Source organism: Microcebus murinus, chromosome 5 (genome assembly GCF_040939455.1).
Source record: "Microcebus murinus isolate Inina chromosome 5, M.murinus_Inina_mat1.0, whole genome shotgun sequence".
Lineage (NCBI taxonomy): Eukaryota > Metazoa > Chordata > Mammalia > Primates > Cheirogaleidae > Microcebus > Microcebus murinus.
The window spans coordinates 90,482,493-90,503,888 of NC_134108.1; the positions used below are offsets into that span (position 1 = coordinate 90,482,493).

General features: G+C 34.1%; 1 protein-coding gene across 1 annotated transcript in view; it reads left to right on the forward strand.

Annotated features, from left to right (window-relative positions):
- Positions 1–3,581: 3,581 nt before the first annotated feature.
- BMP5 (bone morphogenetic protein 5) overlaps positions 3,582–21,396 on the forward strand; it is a 123,980-nt gene continuing 106,165 nt past the window's right edge. The window contains exon 1 of the mRNA XM_012780792.3: positions 3,582–4,799. Coding sequence (XP_012636246.1) covers positions 4,310–4,799 — 490 coding nt within the window. The 5' untranslated portion in view covers positions 3,582–4,309. The remainder of the gene's footprint in view (positions 4,800–21,396) is intronic.

Below are 21,396 nucleotides of genomic sequence, written 5' to 3' on the forward strand. Positions count from 1 at the left end.
GTGAACAAATTCTTTCATGGCTGACTACAAAACTGCTTAATGGCCAGCCTATCTAATTATGTAAAATCTGTCAATTTGAGTGATAGGTAAAAACATCTGGCCAAATAACTGGTTTGAGATGAGTTAATTGGAGCCTATTCATCAGAAACAATCCTTAAACTGCTATTTCACTAACTGTGTCTGATTTTTAATTACTAAGTCTTGATTATTCTCCCTAAAATAACTATTGGAATAGCTACTTGCAGGAAATAATATAAAACAATCTTAGGAACATGTAATAATACAAAGCATATTGAAAAATCCTCTGTTCACTTAAAACTATTCAGTAATGTCACCATCCATTAAAAATAATACCAAACATTTCAAAAGGTTTTGGTGACTGCATTTTATTATGCCTTTCCAAGGTTTCCTTCTACAACTAGTAACCAGATAGACAAAAAGTATAGGCTGCCCATGATTAGGATCGCTTTCAGGTTACAGCAGGCAAATCTAAGTCAGATGGTGGTGTTGTAGCACTGCTCTGTCTTTCTTTGGACCACACCATATTCTCTGTTTATATGTGTGCTATGGTTTTTGCTCAAAAAGAGGGTGAACTGAAGCAATTTAATATCACAGATGCTGCTCTGTTCTGCACTGTGTATGTATTCACCAAAAAGTTTCCGGAAGAGTATACTTTTCCCTGAATTCTCCCACTGCTGCCAGCTCTTCAATGTCCAAGTGGTCTTCTTTCCACCTTTCCCCCTTACTCCCTCCACCACAATTTAAGATTGCTCTGCTTAGGAATTTTATGATCATCTTCAAATGATTTTGAATTATTTTCCAAACTTGAGAAGTAATTTAAGAATGCAGATGCCCTTTCCATTGAGTATCTATCTTTCACTGCACTCAAACTTTTCTATTAGGAGATTTTGTTTCAAGGAAAAAGAGCCACAACAACAGAAAACCAGAAGTGAAATAGGAAGATCCTTTTCTAGAACGAAAACAGACTTATAAATGTTTCAAATTTCTTTGGAGCAAATATCTTTTGAAAAGCTGGGGGAAAAATGGAATGGTTGATTGGACATAGCTAGTTTGTATAATCTATGGATTAAATGTGTCAAATGTTAGTGAAGGAAAGAGAAAAATGAAAAGAAAGAATGACAGTGGAGAAACAAGTCTTATGTGGATTCCATCATCTCTGTTCCTTACCAGAAGGTCCCTTACATAAGAATATACCCAGGCAAATACTACATTGTGTATTTTTATGAAGGCTCCTTTTTGCAAAACATACTTATCTTCAGGAACAATTCTTGTTATGCCCTGGGTGTTTCTCCTGTCCCCACATCTTCTTTCTCAGCATATGCTTATTCAGTATATTCTAGGCCTTGTACAGTTTAAATACATGCTCTGAAACTTGGAATGTTTATGCCTTGCAGTTGCAAAATATCTTTCAAATTGCTGTCACATACTGAGATACAGATCTACCTGGAAATCCAAATGATGTGGTAAAATACATTTGCTTTTAATTGAAAATAAACCTGACTTTTCATTTGGTGGTTACCATTTCCCCTTTGTTCCTGGAAGAGTTTTCCTTTATTTTCTTTCTCTCCTTGCACATGCTGATCTTTTTTAAAAATGAATGTTTGCCAAATCTAGTTTGAGTTAGAAGGGAAGGTGGGAGTGGTAGGTACTAAAAATTCTGACCAAGAACATTAGCAACTGATTTCCAATATAGCTGTAGTCTATATGCCTGGTTAAGCAATTAAATTACAATTACATTAATTGATATTATAAATCATGCTTTGGGAAAATGAGTTTTTGAGACTCGTGACACCTAGTCTCATTTTTATTTTTCACATGTATCTTGGGGGAAAAATCAGCACATATGGAAGATAATAAGAGTTGTTTCTTCCTCTAGTGTGATCAATTTTTACTTTGTAACTATGCTGTGCTTTAGAGATGTGAAACAAATTCATAAACTTGGTAATTTATTTTAAAATACAGAAGAAAATTGAGTAGGCTATTTTATCTGGAACATGTTTTGTAAGTGCAGAAGAGAAGCTTTTTGCCTTAAAGGAATTGATTTGAATCTGTACTAATGACCAACAATTTGTAGTTTGGTTTGAATATTAAATAAGCAATTTCAAGAGTTTTAGCAATTTAAACTATTTCTGATTGAAATGGTATTTCTTCATTTACTTCCAACCTACATTACTGCTATTCTTTGTGATAGCTATTTTATAGGGGTGTTCCATGTATGTCAGAATTTGAGTCTGTTACTGTGGCATCCTACACAGCTATTAACAAAGAATTTTCAGTAAGGCAAATATTAAATAGAATCATCAAGTTTTTGTGCAGTGAGTTTGTATAAGAAAAATGATGCAAACGATAAGATTCTGCAAGCCCTTTCGGTGTTTTGAACTCACCAATAAACTGAAGACTTGTGAGAAATATGACTTTTCTTTATACACTCAGAGGAAGTATTTAAAAAGAAATTAAACAAGAAACCAGGCGCCTGTAGGTAAAGTAAAGGAAAAACATTAAAATTTCATAACAGTTCTAGAATTTGCTCAATAAATTTACATTGGTATCAGAAAACTATCCCAGACAATGAAAGTACTGTGAGCCCTAAGGTTAAGTGAGAGCTTGTAAGGAAAATTATAGCTGCACAAAAACACTGTAGACTTCCAAATTTTAAAGGCATTAAACATTAAGGATAAACACATACTTTGCTCATTTCCTCAGATTAAGTATGGTATTTTAGAAAGGTGTACACTTTTCCCATTTTCTCCATCAAATTTTAGAAACTCAAATTTTAATCTGCATGTAGTCATGAAGAAAATTTGATTTGTGTTTATTTGCATGGGTTAAAACAAATCAAAGAACTGAGTATAATTTGTGGGAAATATCTAATTTGTAAGTCTGTCTACATTTCAAAAGAAATGACTTACAAGAATCATGATATTATATCTGAGGATATTTGTGTTTCATCTGTCTTGATTTAATAAGAGAAATATGAATATACTTTTTGCTTTAAATTTTGGTATTTAAAGACACTTAATGCTGGGTTATCTAATCACTGTGATTGAATTATTATAACTACTACTTTGGGAGCTAGAATATATTGACTAGTGATTAATTCTCTGTTTTTTATTTTAGAAAGATCTGGCTGCCCTTAAGAACCAGCAAATTACCCTAATTTACAATTCATCTTTTTATTTTTAAAGAAGTACACTTTCATGACTTACAGAAACTAGAAATAATCTTAAGTATAGAACTGAGACAAATCATTTTAATTTAGTCACAACCTGGGAACTAATATAGAAGTATATTAAGTGCATGCCATTAAAAAAAAAAAAAAGATCTAAAAGAGTGTTATAGAAAATAGGTGGCAAAATTTTCAGTCTGCTACTTGAAAACTGGCTTTTCTTTCCCCCAGAACTTGTATGCTCCATGCATCACTGTTCTCTGTTAGATGCGTGGTTATGAAATTGTGAAAATGGAGGCTTTTCTGGTAGCAAAAGGGTTAAGTTCTTTTTGCTTTACCAGTTTCAAATTACAATGAGAAGCCTCTTCTTTCCCAGCAGGGTTGTGCTTACATTACTCTTTAGATCTCTCTTGAAGAGGGCTGGTATATTTGTGCCTGCTGGAGGTGGAATTAACAGTAAGAAGGAGAAAGGGATTGAATGGACTTACAGGAAGGATTTCAAGTAAATTCAGGGAAACACATTTACTTGAATAGTACAACCTTGAGTATTATTTTACACTAAGACGCCACAAAAGATGTTAAAGTTATCACCAAGCTGCCGGACAAATATATATTCCAACACCAAGGTGCAGATCAGCATAGATCTGTGACTCAGAAATCAAGATTTGTCTTGGAAAGAGCTCAAGGGTTGAGAAGAACTCAACAGCAAGTGAAGATCACTTTGGGAACTACAGTTCATCAGAAGATCAACCTTCGTTAATTCAAATACCAAAGGCCTGATTATCATAAATTCATATAGGAATGCATAGGTCATCTGATCAAATAATATTAGCCGTCTTCTGCTACATCAATGCAGCAAAAACTCTTTTAACAACTGTGGATAATTGGAAATCTGAGTTTCAGCTTTCTTAGAAATAACTACTCCTGACACATTCCAAAATATTTAAAATAGGACAGGAAAATCAGTGAGGATGTTGTGTTCAGAAAAATGTCACTGTCATGAAGAATAGGTAAATTTGTTTTTTCAGCTACTGGGAAAGTGTACCTCCCAGGAACTTAGATTTTTTTTTTTTTAAGAGGACAAGAAAAACTAAAAATATAAACTTCTGCTTTGGGACAAAAATGCATCTGACTGTATTTTTACTTAGAGGTGTTGTGGGTTTCCTCTGGAGCTCCTGGGTTCTAGTGGGTTATGCAAAAGGAGGCTTGGGAGACAATCATGTTCACTCCAGTTTTATTTATAGAAGACTACGGAACCACGAAAGACGGGAAATACAGAGGGAAATTCTCTCTATTTTGGGTTTGCCTCACAGACCCAGACCATTTTCACCTGGAAAACAAGCATCTTCTGCACCTCTCTTTATGCTGGACCTATACAATGCCATGGCCAATGAAGAAAACCCCGAAGAGTCGGAATACTCAGTGAGGGCATCTTTGGCAGGAGAGTCCAGAGGGGCAAGAAAGGGATACCCAGCCTCTCCCAATGGGTATCCTCGCCGCATTCAGTTATCTCGGACCACTCCTCTGACCACCCAGAGCCCTCCTCTAGCCAGCCTACACGATACCAACTTTCTGAATGATGCTGACATGGTTATGAGCTTTGTCAACTTAGGTATGTTGTTCGTTTATTTGTTAATCTATGTTCTTACAAAGTTGAAGTTTTCCTAATGGTAAAGTAGCTGCTTGGTAGGTGGTCATGTTTATATAAAGTCGTTTTCTATAACTCTCCTTTCTAGCTGCTGTTTTCTTTCTTTCACTGATACTAGGTAAGATTTTTGCCTTAGGCAACAAAGTCAAGTATATATTTAATATGAAAAGCTAAAATTAAACACTTATAGTTTGGGTGGCTTTGGCTGTTTTTAGATTGTGTTAAAATTTCAACCTTGCTGAATTATATGAATAAAAAGGCAGTAGTCTATAAAAAGGGAAATTTATGAGGACAGTTATGCTATGGGCAAAAAAGAAAAAAAAAAACAAGCGCTTACATATGGGAAAGTAAAAGGGACATGCTGAACCATTTTTTTTTAGTTAGTAATTTAAAACACATATAAGTACATATTCACACAATACTCAAAAATTCTTAACTAGGGAAAGCAACTACCATAATAATATTGATGTGAAATTACCTAAAATCAAATAATACTATGAAAGATCACTATGCAAGAATCCAGGAAGGGATTCTGAACTTCTATGAAAATTATTTTAGAAAAAAAGTTTCAATCTAACATTTCTTACCTGTAATGATTAAAATATGTCATTCCTACTTGATTTTTTTCATAGGCAAGGGAAATGTAAAACATGCTGCCATGGTCTTTACCTATACAAAAGTTTCCTTTTACTTGAGATAAAACATTTCACTAAAAATTTCTGTAAATAGCAGCAATATTAGTGAGTAATTTTTAAAATCATGTTTTACTCACAGCTAGGACTTCATGCTAATTTTTAAATATTGACAACATCAAATGGTAAATTAGTGTTCAATATTCTCTCTGGCAATAATAGTAAAGAGCTTACCAATTTAAAATGATGTTATAAGAGCTATTGTTTTCTTTAAATATTTTAGTAAAAACCGAAGGTGAAATTTACTATCTTCTGACAGTCAAAGAAAAATAACATATATTTTATTTTTGAAGACTAAAATTTTATCAACAAATTTAAACAACTGGGAAGGATTGAGGACTTTGTAATGTAATAACTTTTAAAACTTTCTTTTAAAAGTATAATCTCTTTTGGGGGGAGGGGGGGAAATGGGCATTTATTGATACCTTAAAATCTGTACCCCCATAATATGCCAAAATAAAAAATAAAAAAATTAAAAAAAAGAGAAAAAAAAGAAAAAAAAAGTATAATCTACTTTAACTTAAAATCGACATGTTTTATTATACACTTAATTAAAAACTTCCTCATATGATATCTCAAAAGAGTTATCCTGTGAAAAGTCAGATAGCAACAAGTCTTAATAACACATGGGTACTTTTATAATAGATATTACTTAATATGCTCTGCTCATTTGCTCTTAGCAATCCTAGCATGAAGGATAAGGTACTTAATAAATCATATGTTTTATGTTACTAGAGACAAAGCTCTCATTATTAGGTTTTAGTAAGTCATCATTTGTTGCACTAATCAAGTATCCTGGAGGCTTTTTCTTCTACATATAATTAATAGATTTCACTTGGCACTTCTATGCTATTAAAATATAGTTTAATTCTAGTTAAACTGTATTATTGCATTTTCCCAGTATAAGGGGCATGCAAATGTGGCTCATGGTACATTTTACTTTGTAGTGTTTCTAAAATATAATTTAAGAATTTAAATTAGTTTCAATACTAGAAAAATTCAATCTAGCATAATTTACATGTTTGTAAGTTAAATCACTGGAAAAAATCAGTTCAGGTCACTTAAAATCTGACAGAGAAGAATTTGTTATGTTACATACTTTAAAAAACAGTAGCTCAGTCGTGAATTTGTCTTTATAATATATTTTATTATAATTATTTTGATTATTCACAAAAGAAGTATTTTTTAAGGAAAGAATCAAATATTATTTTAGCATTTGTGTGTCATTACTTTCTATCAATCTACATAGAATAAGAAGTCAAAAACAATAGTAAGCAGTTTTATTCAGTGCTTTTAAGCACTGTTTTTCATTATCAATGTATTATTAAAGAATACATTTTAAAATCAATTAAATTTTGGTTATATTGTTCAAATTATAATAGCACAGCAATTTATTAGTTTATTACCTATACCAAGAAATACAATTATTCATTTTACTTTAGAGAAACAATGTTGGGTATAGACTTTAGAAAATTTTATTTATTTATTCTTATTGTGCTTTAACTATTGAGTAGTGATTTATCCTCTAGAAGAAGCCACAATGTTTCTTCTTTACTTAATAATTGCAAACTAAATATCTTAAATGAAATTATTGACAAACTGATTCGATAGTAGGTGTTTCTCCTAGTAGTCTCTGAAGAAAATTAAACTACCATTCTATTATCCTTAGATCATTCCTTGTAACATATCCAAACCTTACAACCAATCACTACTTAGTAAAAATCTTTAACTTCTGTATTTCTTTCATGATAAAATAGGCCAAATATTACCCAGAAAAGATAAACTTGTAACACTATTATTAACTGCAATAAGAATTTCAATGCTTTTTAATATAATATCCATATTAACTGCAACTTGCTTCATGTTCTTATAAAATTCAAGAGGATTTTATTTAATTTTATTTTTTAATATCTTTTAAAAATATGTATGAAGTTGGGACAAAGTGCAAATGAGTCAAATTAGCAACAGGCAAGGGATTTTTACTGCGGAAATCACCTGGATATTTAAATATGTGAAAAGAATGTGTTGATGTTTCCCATATAAGATGAATTATGTATAAAGGATCTAGTAGCATCCTTTTTTAGCATGCTTGCATGTTGTCATTTTCAAGTCAAACAATGGATTTTATACAATTCATTCAGAAAGACATTTTTTCAACATACATTTTGCTCATCGAGAACAATTAAACTTAATCCAAACTCAAGAATTGTATTTGACAAAATGTTTTTTAAATTTCAGGTGAGATGAGTTTTGTGTTATAAGTGAAAAATAGATTAGAATTTACTAAAAGAAAAAACTATAAATTGCTTTCAGGCATGTAAAAATCTGAATATGAAACCAAACAAACACATCATTCTAACCTTTGAATGATATTAGTGATTTGTTCACTTTGCAGAACCAAATTTAAATTAATTGTGTGAAGAGAAATGTTCTGTCTATTGTATTTATTATTCTCAGGCCAACTTTTGTTAGTCTCATAGTATAGAGCTTTTACAGATTCAGTTCTTTGCTTTTTCCCTAAAACTGTTGTTGAAAAGGGGAATTTTTGCTTAGTTAATGTCACATTATTTTGTTAGTAACAAAAGATATCTTTCTAGTAAATATTTTCTCTTTTAACCAACTCTTTTTAAAAAATGATGTTAGTGTTTGCATTAAATACCTATGCAAAGTAAAGCAATGATTGGATAATCTGTTTGCAATATTGAAGTATATCTCTATTTACATAAAGGTAAACATGAGGTGTATTTCAAGATCTTTTAGTTGGGAACCAATTTTATTTGATTTTAGTGATAGTATCACTAAAATGACATAACTTTGTAGATGTTTTAGAGGAAATTACAAAAAAACTCACAAAAACAGGAAATTTACTTTAATATTATTCTTTGTCTAGGTTAATTTTTCTTTAAAAGTTGAACTTTGGGTTTATCAGTAGTTTTTGACTCACTGATCAGTGAAGTCAGATGCTTCTTAGATATATTCCAAGAATATATATCAATTCCAAGTATAAAAGGATTCAAATGTGATGCTTAATTTTTTTAATGTTTAATAACAACAGATTTAGTATGTTAAACATGAAAGAAAAAAATGCTTTCAAAAACTTTATATTAAGCCCTCCTTCCCCTACTTCCCCAAATCATTAAACTTTTCTGGTATTGGAAGGAAAAAATGCTTATGTTCTCAGTTGTCAGATTTGAAAGACATCATTGATATTTATTGTTGTTTTTGGCTGACCCAAGTGCCCAGTGGAGAGGAATTTATATACAGATCTACCTAAAGATGCCTATCTATGTAGTCTCTCCAACAGGGTTATTAACACTTGTGTAACATAAACACATCCATAAACACATGCAAGATTTTTTTAAAGTGGGGGATGGGTTGGGGAGAAAGATGATGTAAAGCCATTATAGTACATACTTATAAATCATGCCTAGAGTAGCAGATATTAATATAGGGTAAAGCAACAATCATTCTTTACAACCTTTAACTTTTGAAGAGAAAGAATTTGCTGAGGGTGGAGACCTTTTTTTCTCTTCTTCCACCACCCTTCACATTCATAAACATGATCAGAGGGATTCTTGTTCTTTTTTAAGGCTAGTTGATTGTCCAGTGACTGGTATGGCTGCCAGAGATAGTTATAATCATAGTTTCATTAAAAAGTTTTCTTGGAAATTTTAATGGTCACTCACAAATAGACAGTTTTAAAAGTTCAGGCTACAGCTGGCACAAAGAAGATATGAACACATAAGCTAGAAGGATTTGGGACTGGATCAACCACCACTTCCTCTCCCTCCTTCCCTTTCATTCTTCCATTCTCTATAATACCACTGCCCTCTCCCCCTACCCCAACATTTTTTGGCCTTTCCCTTTTAGTTCTGTGGTCTCTCTAGCCTTAGGCTTTCTTGGCACCCCTTGCTTTACCACCCCCACCCTTCCTGGGATCTGCCTTTGGTCCTCCTTTCTTCATAGCTACAGGCATAGGTTAGTTGAAAATCAATTAGTTACAGTTTGAGAATTTAGGTACAGTCTCCTGTTTTCTCTCTGGTAGAGAAGGAAAAGGTTCTGACTTGCCAATTGCAACCTCCACCCACTGGGAGAAAAGCTCCCCAGGGCATCAGAACTGCCTTAGCTCCTGCCATCTCCTGTGATTGTTTCTCCATCATTCCATCCTTCTTTGCCTCCTCATCCCTCCCGGAGGAGGATCCCATTAGCAGAATTTAATTGTGTTTTGCCTTTGCTATCTTATAAAACAATGAAAATTTAAAAGCAGCTCTTTAAAGGAAAGTTTAAAAACAACAAAGAGGAAAATGCCAACGTTGAGCGAAAATAACACTAATCAAACATGCAAATCCCTACTTTGCTTATGTTATCTCTATTGCATACCCATGGCACTCCTGTGAAGAAATTATTTTCTTTTTTTTTAAAGTTGACATGATGGGACAGAATGAAGAGGTCGCGTGTAAGAGTTGGAGGCATAGGACAATGAGGATGAGATGAGAAAGAAAGAAAATATATTTTTAAAAGTACTTGAAAGAAAGCAAGGGAATGAAATGACTCCTTAAAGGTTGATCTTTGCGTTGTGCAGGTTGGGGGGGGGGGGTTGGTGTTGGGAAATCCTCAGTCTACCTCATACTGACACGGCAGCTAATTCAACTTCCCCTACCACATCAGCTCCAGGGGAAAGCCCTTTCATCCTCACACGCTGAAATACCGAAGTGGGGAAAAAGAGGGGGGCTGTCCCAGTATGCGTGTACAAGGAGCACACAGACGGCCTACTCACATTTACGGTCATAAATAATGTAGTAGCTCAGCTTTAAGAAACCACAGGTTAAAGGAAGAGGGTTCCCTGACGCACAGAGAGGGGCTGAGATCAGAGGAGCAACTGAATGGGTTGGAGGGAAACAATGAATCCCTTGTTCTAAGTAATATTTACGAGTGCTTCTTTGCACCTTAAGTTCATATTTTATTGGCTGGGCTGTGGGCTTTCCCCATCTGCTCATCTCTTAAAATAATACCCCAGGCTAAGATAGCCTTTAAATCATGCCAGTCAGCCCTGACAAACAGCTCATTTATTTGGAGGAAAAAGGGGTCTGTTTTGATTTGGTTGTCAGATTGGGATGTTTAAGATTCAGCTCCCAAGGCTTGGCAGTAAGATAAAAATAATTGTGGGAGTGTCCACCTGCCTTATTCAGAGATGTGTAAAAGAAGCCACATAACCAAGAGGTAGGAATCCCCGATTTGTATGAGACTTGTCCCAATGATGGTGCATTAATTGTAATTTAAAAAGGTAGAAACGAAATCTTTTAAAGTGTACAATGTTTAAAAATGAGAGAAAAGTAATCATTTGTAGATTATTAAGAAAAATCTTTAGTAGTTTAAGGGGAAAGAAAACAACAGCTACAGCAAAAATAACAAACCTTCCTAACCAAAAAGACTATTATTCTCTGCTTGGAAAGCAGTAAATATCACATAAAACTTAGAAACCTAAACCTTGTATAATTCTGAATAGTTCGATATAGAAATTAAACTAAGATATGTGCTATTTTATAATTTCTAAGACAAAGAAAATCTTTCTCTTAGATATTGTGTTTAATTTCTTTCTAGAAGTAAATGTTAACAACTTTTATTGTTCTTGTTAAACAGGTTTCCTGGAGTTGTTAGGAATAAAGGAAATAGTTTAAAGAGGTCAGGATCAACAGATATAAATCCTACTTAGATTTTATTCAGGACCATAAGACAACGTCAAAATCAAGAAAAGATTTATTAACATTTACAAAATCCTTCAGCTATTTTTATGCTATCACGATATGAGCTCCACATTGTCGTGCACAGATTTTCTGTCCCTGTTGTGGCTCTGTGATTAATCTTTCCATAAAGGAGACACAGCCATTTCCACAATCCTAAGTTCATGACATATTAGCACTCACATGACTTTAAAGATTAATTATAAATTTAACCTCATTGCTTTCTTTTCTGTGCTTCCATTGCAGAAGTAGAGTAGCATAGAGGAAGCCAGGACGCCTGGATTGGAATCCTATTTTCTATACTTACTAGCAGCGTGGACTTGAGCAAGTTACTTAAATTCTTTGTGCCTCTGCTTCCTTGTCTAAGAGGTGCAGATAATAATAACACCTTCTTAACTGGGTTTTGAAAAAATTAAATGCGTTAGAATGCATACACTTTTAAAAACAGTATTTGGTACATAGTAAGACCTCAATAATGTCCCTTGCTGTTATTAACGTTGTATTTGTATCCAACACCTGTACCAATTTGCAGGGGCACCTATGTAATCTGTGGAGCATGGTGCAAAATGAAAGCTCAAGCCCCTTGCTCAAAAATTATTAAGAATTTCAAGATGGCGACAGAAGAGTATTGGACCAAGAGCGGGACCCTTCTGAGCCCAGGGCCTTGTGCAACTGCACGGGTCATATGTCCATGAAGCTGGTCCTATATGTTCGATTTCATGTTGTGACAGCAGGAACCATTTTCTATTCATCCCTTTTTTTTTTTTTTTTACTTCTAGATATGTATCAGCATTGGCAGAAGGAAAGAGACAGCAGGTGCAAACTAAATCATTTGAGGAAAGTTTAACTAATGTTACATTGTTTACAGCGTTGTAGGCAAAGATTTTTTTTTTCTTTTGGCAAATCAGAGGGTAATGCAGTACCCTGAGATTGCAGGGTAGCTTTCACTACTCCTGGTCAAGGGGCAGAAATAGTCACCCCGGACACTCAGAGGGGAGATGTATGGGAAGGTGCCCTGGAAGAAGCTGTGGCCCTTGGGAGAAAGATGCCATGCAGCCAGCACCTAGATATTCATAGAGGGGGAGACCAGGGCTAAATATCCTACCATCTTTTTCTGTCATGTTTCCTTTGATTGATGCTTGCTGAACGCCAGAAGGCCATGAGCCCATTGTGCAGCTCCCCAAAGCCAGTCTCTTGCTGCAACAAGCAGAGCAGAGATATGTGGACAGTGGATCTTGAGGCATGACTAACTGGAAGATATCTGGCACAGATGGGTAAATAAATATTGGGTAATTAGACAAAAAGAGATCTAAAAATCACTTCAATTTCAACTTCCTGATATATATGTTAACTTTTGTCTTAATTAATTTATAATAGAATTCAAGAGATAATCATAATTTAGTGTGACAGAGAATTACTTCAGGAGTTGGTGAAGTAAAGTGGTCAAAATATGCATAGCATGCTAAAAAAAAATACCCTTAAATTCTAAATGGGTCAGTAACTTTAGCTGATATATTAAAACTATTTTACAGCAAACTAAGGTTTAAAACAAACAAAAAACCCCCAGAAAAACAAAATCCCCCCAAACAAAGAGAAGTAGCACTTTCAGATCGTAATATGAACATGAGACTGCAGCTGCCAATCAAAATCTTCAGTACGGAAGGAAGCACTAGAGCATATGCAAATACGTAGGGCAAAATGAAGCGCAATATATATTTTAAGTCTTTAGGCCTGTTTTTTTTTCTCAGTTGTATGCCATGCATACCTTCTGAAATGATCCACGACTGTGTGTTAAAGCTTTTTTGAATTCTGGGTGGGAATCATATGATATTCTTACATGCAAAATTCACATTCCACAGTTAATGTTGCAGGCTAAAATAATGTTAAAATGAGGCAAATTGGGATTATTGTCTCTCTTCTTTACTACCTTTAGTCTCCCCTGACTGAGTGCCTGTGATTTAGAGTGGCAGAATTTAGTGGAGGAGCAGGTATGTTAGCTATTTAGTTCTCATAAATAACTAACTGCTAAGCCTTGAGGCCAGAGCCATCTCTCCACCCTTTAATCACAGGGAAAGAGAGACTAGAACAGCTCCTTTCCAGTATAGTCTATGTTCCCATTCAAAGCTGCTTAGGTTGGTAATTTTACTTCTATAGTTATTAGTAAATAAAGCAAAAGAAGAGGGAGCTCAACTTGGAAATTGTGTAGGCTCCTCTGCAAATAGCCTTGATGTAGGCACTGAAGACTTAATCGATAGGGAAGAAATGAGAGTCATCAATTAAATAAGCTTTATGACTAGGTTTTTGTAGATATATTCTTCTCTCTGGGTGAAGAGGGATCATTTGGTTCTCCCTTAACTGTATTAGTAGGGTTTAAGTGTAAGGGCTTTGGAGGGCAGACTGGTTTGAATACCAGCTTTGAATTTAACAACTGAATATCCTTAAGTAAAACCATTTCACCTTATTGGAACTGTTTCCTCATCTCTTAAGTGGAGCTCAAAATATAGACTTGTGCTAAGGATTTAATAAGGTACTGTTATAGGCCTTTAACTCTACATGAGATAAGTACTCAATGAATGGTTCCTACTGCTACTAAAACTACTTCTATTAGAATAAAATCTAGAGAGTTCTGTTAGAGGGAATCTACGTTCAGTCCACTAGACTTTGTCAAATAAAGACTTTGATGAAATTCTGAAACATTATGCACATAATTTTTCCTGTATCCAAATGAAAATGAACGCTTGAGTTTTATTGCGTGTGTCTTCAAGTTGGACCATTGATGGACTCTGGTCCTGTTAGGGTGTCCTGGAAAAGATCAACGCCTGACAGAGCTTTCCTGAGACTGGCTGTGGTGCTTCCCTTCGAGCACCCAAAGGCAACATTTTCTGTGATGAGCTGCTAAAAGGTGCTTTTCATATTACCTTTGGTCAGAGTCCTAAAACTATTCCATGGTTTTACTTTAATTCCAGATATTACCTGTTCCATTTCCTTGCTTATTATGGAGATGGGGAAACTGATTGCAAGCCAAAGTAATAATATACAATTAGAAGATATTTGGTTGTAAAGACACAGACACTCTATAAAAGACTCTTTGAAAGAAGGAAAAAAAAATTTGAAGAGATTTTAATGATTCTTTTCATAAGTCAATTTGCTTTTTGAATTTTAATTTTTAAGAAGTTGATTCATGATGAAAATCTAGGTGAATAAACTCCTGGACTCTAAGTAGGAAAGTCATTCTGTTCAAATAATCATTCAATTTGGGATTTATTAGTAATGGTTGTAACTCAAATCATGTCTGAATTTGTGATTTATAATCTGTAGGTATTCTTATTACTATTTCTATAATTATTATAATTTTGTTTCTATTTAATACCATTCAGGCTTAAGTATTATGACATTCCTAGATTATTTGGGCTGATTTGTTTTTTCAGATGAGGCTGTCAGATATTTTTGTGAATTTTCCTGAGTTATTGTAGTAACTTATAATATTTGAAACAGGATGGGAATGTATGGGTTTGATTTCAAAAACCATACAAAAGACGATACATAACCTGTGCACACCTTCTATTCACGGTGTATACATTGTAAAGTAATCAAATTGTTTTTTGACATTTCATAATATATTGAGTGGAAAAACATGGATTTATTGTCTTATCACTATTTGGTAAGGTGCTACAACGTAAGTCATTATGGTGATTTCTTAGTCTGTTTAGTCTTGCTGTAACAGAATACCCAAGCTTTATAAATTTGTAAAGCTTTATAGTTTATAAAGAAAAGAAGTGCATTTGGCTCATGATCCTGGAGGTTGAGACCTTTGAGATCAGGCAGCCCATCTGGTAAGGATCTCCTGCTGCTTTAGATCATGGCAGAAAGTGGAAAGGAAAGCGGTCACATGCAAAGAGACACACATGAGAGGCTGGGCTCACTTACAACAGCCTGCTCTCAAGGGGACTCAATGAGAAGTCACTCCCATGAGATGGCATTAATCTATTCACGGTGGCAGTGTTCCCATGATCCAAGCACCTCCCACTAGGTTCCAATTTCCAACACTACCATCTTGGAAATCAAATTTGATATGAGTTTCAGAGGGACCACTCAAAGCACAGCAGATGATCATTGCTAGATTTTTAATTGGGGTGAGTAAAGTTTTTAAGGTATGGATTCCAATTACATGTACATTGACATATTCAAATCAACATTTAAGATTTTTCTCTTCTACACTCCCATATCAAAACCAATGATCATCCTTCAGTTGTTTACATTGAGGAAGAATATTACTTATGAGAAGAATTTTACTTATCAGAATAAAAATATCAAATAATATATTTTTTGTATGTGTGATGCATTTAAAGTATAGTTATGTATCATTTAATGATGGGAATACATTCTGAGAAATGTGTTTTTAGGTAATTTTGTATTTACACAGACCTAGATGATATAACCTCCTATAACACCTAGGCTATATGGTATAGCTTATAGCTGCTAGGTTACAAACCTGTATAGCATGCTACTGCACTGAATACTATAAGCAATTGTAATACAATGGTGTTTGTGTATCTAAAAAATAGGTAATTTGTTGTGCTGTGATGTTATGATGGCGCTGGAATGTTATGATGGCAATAGGAATTTTCAGCTTCATTATAATTTTATGAGACCACTGTTGTATATGTGGTCCATGTAGACCGAAACATTGCTATGTGGTTCATGGCTGTATATTGACATTGTCAGGTTGTATAATAGTACAGTGGTGGCAGTAGTAATTAAAGCAACAATAACAGCAATAAATGTAATTCCCATGCCAGAAACAGGACTAAGTGATTTGCATCCATTATTTTAAATAATTCACATCTGAATACCATGGGTAAATATGTTTCTGCTGCCAATTTACTGGTGTAGAAATTGAGGGTATTCAAAGGGTAAATAACTTACGAAAGTCACCCAGCTAGTGAATGGCGGAAGCATTACTAGTACTATGATCTGTCTGGCTACAATTTTTATGATCTTTGCCATTACTCTTTGGCTAGGTAACCTACTTTTGGAAAAGACAAAAATGATACAACTTGTAAGAACACTACTAATAATGGCCTATATTTTGAAAAAGCATCTTTATGTACATTATGTGGTTTCACCTAAATAACTGCAGGATACAGCACTCAAGGAAGTAGATACGATCCCACAACACAAATCTATAGAAACCGGAGCTCTAAAAGGTCATTCATTCAGTCATTTAACAAATAGAAGCTGATTACCTACTATTGGGCCAGACACTGTGTGAAAGACTGTGCCTATTTTATTGCCAAGATCACAGGGTAAAGGAGCCAGGTCTAGGCCCAGAATCCTTGATACTTGTGCCAGGATTTTTTTTGCTCAATGCCACATATTTTAAATAAATCACACCAAAAAATCTAGCACCAAGTAAATTTAAAAACATTAGTACAAATTATTTAAGAGAATATATTCTTTTGTTATTTAAATAACCATTGGAATTAATCTCCTGCACATGGAGAAAATATTTTTTAAACTTTACTCCCTTTAAAGAAATCGTTTTAAAAAGTCTGTTACCAATAAACAGAACCTAAGGAAGTCTTTTTGTCCCCAAAGCAGAGGGCAAAGGTAGAATCAAGCTGCAGCAAAGCCCAGGGGGTCACTCAGAAACCTGCTTGTCTCGCTGTAGGAATTTACTGATATGGACGCCCCAGGGATTTTAAAGGAAATACTTAAAAAGAAGGTTTATATTTTACACTGGATGGTAACTGTACATTCCAGAGCATAAGCGTGCCTCAAATACTCATTATTTGTGTTGTACTCAGGAAATAAGGGTAAAAGAATATACAGTATTTCAAAATTAAGTAGTTTGAACTCAGTCTTGACCCCTGGTCCTACCTTCCTTCTTCAATTGTATTTGAGAAAGCTTTTCACCGGGAGCAATATTCTATTGCTAACAAGATTGTACTCAGTATTTGCTTTGTTACTGTGTACACTGAACATGATGTGGTTTCAAGTTATAGTAAGAGTCCATGGAGATACATTTTACCAATTGGAAAATAAAAGAGAATTCTGAGAATTGGTATAAGGACCACTTTGATGCATTTCCTTGAATCTACTCAGAGTCTTGAGCATTGGGCAACGGTTTACTTCAAGTTGATTGTTGAGAATAATTGACCAATATTCTATGACTGCTCTACTTACTCTTTACCAGCAGTTTACTGTGATTGTGAAATAAAAATTGTGGCGGAATGTGGATCTCAGTCCACTGGTACACCACCACGGTTGTTGTTCACCCATCAATTCGTATCAACCAAACATCAGATCATGAAAGTGTAATAATAAAAGTGAAAGAACTGAAAACTTGTAACCATCTCTGCTGTACTGGATGTTTACTGTCTTCCTCTGGTGGCATGTATTCAGTGCATGTGCTTAGGAAGGGCAGGACAGGATGGAACAGCAGTTCAAGTGTGAACTTTTACAATTTCTATAAAGTGACCCTATTTTATATAGGAGGAAAGTGAGACCCTGCGACTTTAAGTTCTTCGTCCAAATGCTACGTCTTGTAGTAGGAGGAACTGGATTCAGAGTTCAAGCTATTCATTACTGTGCTGTGTAATCTTTGTAAATGCTGTTGGGATATTGCTTGAACTCTTTGTAAAGTTCTACATGTTCTTCTAACGTATCATGTATTGAATTTGGAGTATTTTCACTTCATAAGTAATGGACATAAAAATGTCATAAAATGACATAAAAATATTTTAGGGGAAAATTCTCTAATAATGAGTTTACCAAGAGTCTCCTCCCTGGAGCTCAACTCTTACAGACCTCTGATAGAAGAATTGCGTTGCCGTGGTCTTCTGAAGGAGGAAAATACTCACAAAGCAGAGGGAGAGAAACACTTTGCAGACACCAAGCCTACTGACCTTAGCGCCATGCCACATATCTGGTCAGTAATGAGGGGTGGGAAGGTGACCCATGTCGTTGACTTTCACTTTTAAAAGACAGACTTGGCATGAACAAGAGTAATATTCGGAAAAATGGGAAAGAGGCAAAACATCAATGTTATAAACAGTAATAGGCCTTAAATGCAGTGGTTGGAGATTGGAATAAAGTAATAGGGAGTTCATTTGGATGCTGGAAGATTTCCAATCTGCTGGCCAGTATAGAAGGCCACACAAGCAGGGCTTCCCTGCAGCTAAGTATGAGTGCCTTCTCCCAGCTTCTCTGACTCAACCCTGGGTTGGCCAGGGAACATCATGGGAAACCTACTAAAGTGGAAATTTGGGTTGCAGGACTATCTACAACCTCTAAGTTAGGAATTTCCTGCTGCTGTAGGTGGAAACTGGCAGATAGCTTCTGTTTCATCCTGCCAGGTATGGTTGAAACCTCCTCTGTGTTCTACATAATATTGCACACCCCACATTTAATACATATCTCTTGATGTGTAGCAGTTAACCCCCCAATCTCTTGCATATAGAAAGTGAGTTCCTTACGATGGCTCACTTATTGCCTCTGTCCCACACAAGAGCTAAATCTATTATTTCTGCCCCTTGTATGTCTTATGTATTAAAGGCCAAAGACTTGAGATAATTAATTTTTTTCCAAAAGATAATAGCTTTGGAACTGCAATATTTTTCAAAGCAAAATGCTGAATTACCTGAGAGCAATTTCACTCCCAGCTACCCTCAGTTCTCAACACCAAACAGAGGAAACAAACAAACAAAAAAACTGTGAAAAGCAGATATAATTGTTAATATGTTGACTTTTAACTAAACACCTGAGAACTAATCTCTGCTTTGAAAAGCAAGCTAAGAGGTAGCTGAAAAGTAAAAGTGAGCCTTTAGGATATCACCTGCTGCTTTTTAAATATGCAATTTTCTTTATCACTCTCTCTTTTTTCTTTTACCTACCCACTCTTATTCAATCTACCTAGAGCCCCTGTACTGTAAGAAGTGTAAGGGATCTCAATATCTGGTATCTAATTATTAGGTCTGAGACATACTTAGGAAGTCAGAATTATAGTTTATGAGTAGGTGAAACATTTTATTTAATTTTAATTAGGTCAAATTCATTGATATATAACTAAAGCATGTGCTTAATCATAATTATTCAAATGTCTTCTGTACTTTCGATAATGTACTCTTTTTAATCAGAATTCTTTGTCAGTATTTTCTAAAGTCCATTTTATTGAAAATATTTCTATATCTTTTTAAGTGATATTATCTGAACTTTTGTAGTCAAATCTGAACCACTTGGAGAAACTAATTCAATAGGTTTTTATATTTTCAGGGCAGGACACCTCAGTGTGTTTATTATGCTAATGAGCATTGTGAATCTCTGCAAAGAGGATATAGATTATAGTGTTTCATAAACACACTGGAGTCTGGAACTCTCCTACCAGTACCATGGATGCCTAGTGGTGCAGATAATTTTCTCTGAAAACACTCCTCTATGTGTAAACACTGTTTTATAAAAGCCATTTTTGGAAATTTGACAAGGAGAGCACTATGATAACCTAATTTGTTGACGCTGTGGTCACTTTATATTCCAAATTAGAAGGAGCAGGAAAGGAGTTAGAATTCCACTACCTAGGGCCGACTATTGTTGATATTTTTGTACATTTCCTTTCATATTTTAAAAATATGTTTTCCATACAGTTGAATCATGTTTATGCAAGATTGCACCCTTATTTTGTTCTTGAATTTTTACTATTTTGGTTTTTTCATTTGTTTATTTGCTCATTATGAGCATATTTTTAATGACTGAGTAATATATCAGACAAATCATCATCATTTATATAAACATTCTTTTATTGCTGGGCATGAAATTTTTTCTGGTTTTATGATTATATACTCAGTTGCAATCGATATCTTTATATATGTATTTGTAAAGATTTATGATCATTTCTTAGAATCTATTCTTAGAAAATGAATTTTTAGACCAAAAGGTGCAGTTGTTTTTAAGCCACCTGAAAATTTGCTAATTTACATTTCAGTTAAATTTGTTTCAATATCTATTTGTGCCAGCAATAAAAGCTAGTACTATTTTGCCAGACTGAAACCTGAGTTAAGTATGATATATTTACATTCTTGATAATTTAAAACATATCTTTTAAAATTTATATTTATTTTGAGATTTATTTGCAATATGTTAATATATGTCTCTTTGGGAAGTTCTGTGTTAATATTTTTACTTATTTTTCTTATTTGCTACTTATGCTTAGAAATTCCTCTTGTGACTAGATATTTCATTATTATTCACTTTGCTTTTTCCCTTTTTATGCTTTGATTTCTTACCTTTCAAACAAGTTGCTATGTGTAAGTAACAGTCATGTGAAGGCATTTTCAAATAGAAATGTGGAAAATATACTGTCCACATTCCATTTTAGAAATAATTGTTCAAAGGCATACTGTAGGTGATTGCTGAAATAAAAAAGAATGGAGAATTAATAGTATTCAAAGAGTCAGAGTTTGAAAATTCAAATAAGCTGATCAAATAGATTTAGTCTCAATAATCTTATGTCCAAATGATCTTCTATAATTTAATTATGCAACACTCAGGTATGTATGACCAAAGAATGTGATAGCAGAGGTGTAATACCTCATTCATTATACTATTTAAAGGTAGCATTTTGGGATTGGAAAGAGGAAATCCTAAATAAATGAACACATTGTTTTTTTATTCAGTATTAATTACATATATTTACCCAGACATTACATAATTTCTAGTTTAGTATCAAATAGAATACTAGTTTGATTTTTGAGTCAAAGTCTTTTTTCTTAGAATCCTAAGATGTTTTGGAATTACTTTTTGCCATCAGCAGTTATTTAGATGAACACAGTGATATAGGATATTCACAACTTGCTTTCAGCACCTTGACCTCTTTAGTATCTTGTTGGTTGACAGTTACTTCTGAGGGTTATGGAAGAGTCCCAGAGTATGGCTGCATTTTTGTTTTGGCTAAACGTGGTGTCTACATGATGGATTTCATTACACATGTTTATCATCTTATCAGTTTCTCTTGGCTTTAAAAATTTCTCAATCCTGTACAACTTTTTGAGTTCCAATACTGTATCATGGTATAGTTTTTAAAAAGGCATTTATGTAACAATTACAAATCTAAATTTAAGTAAAATATTGTAC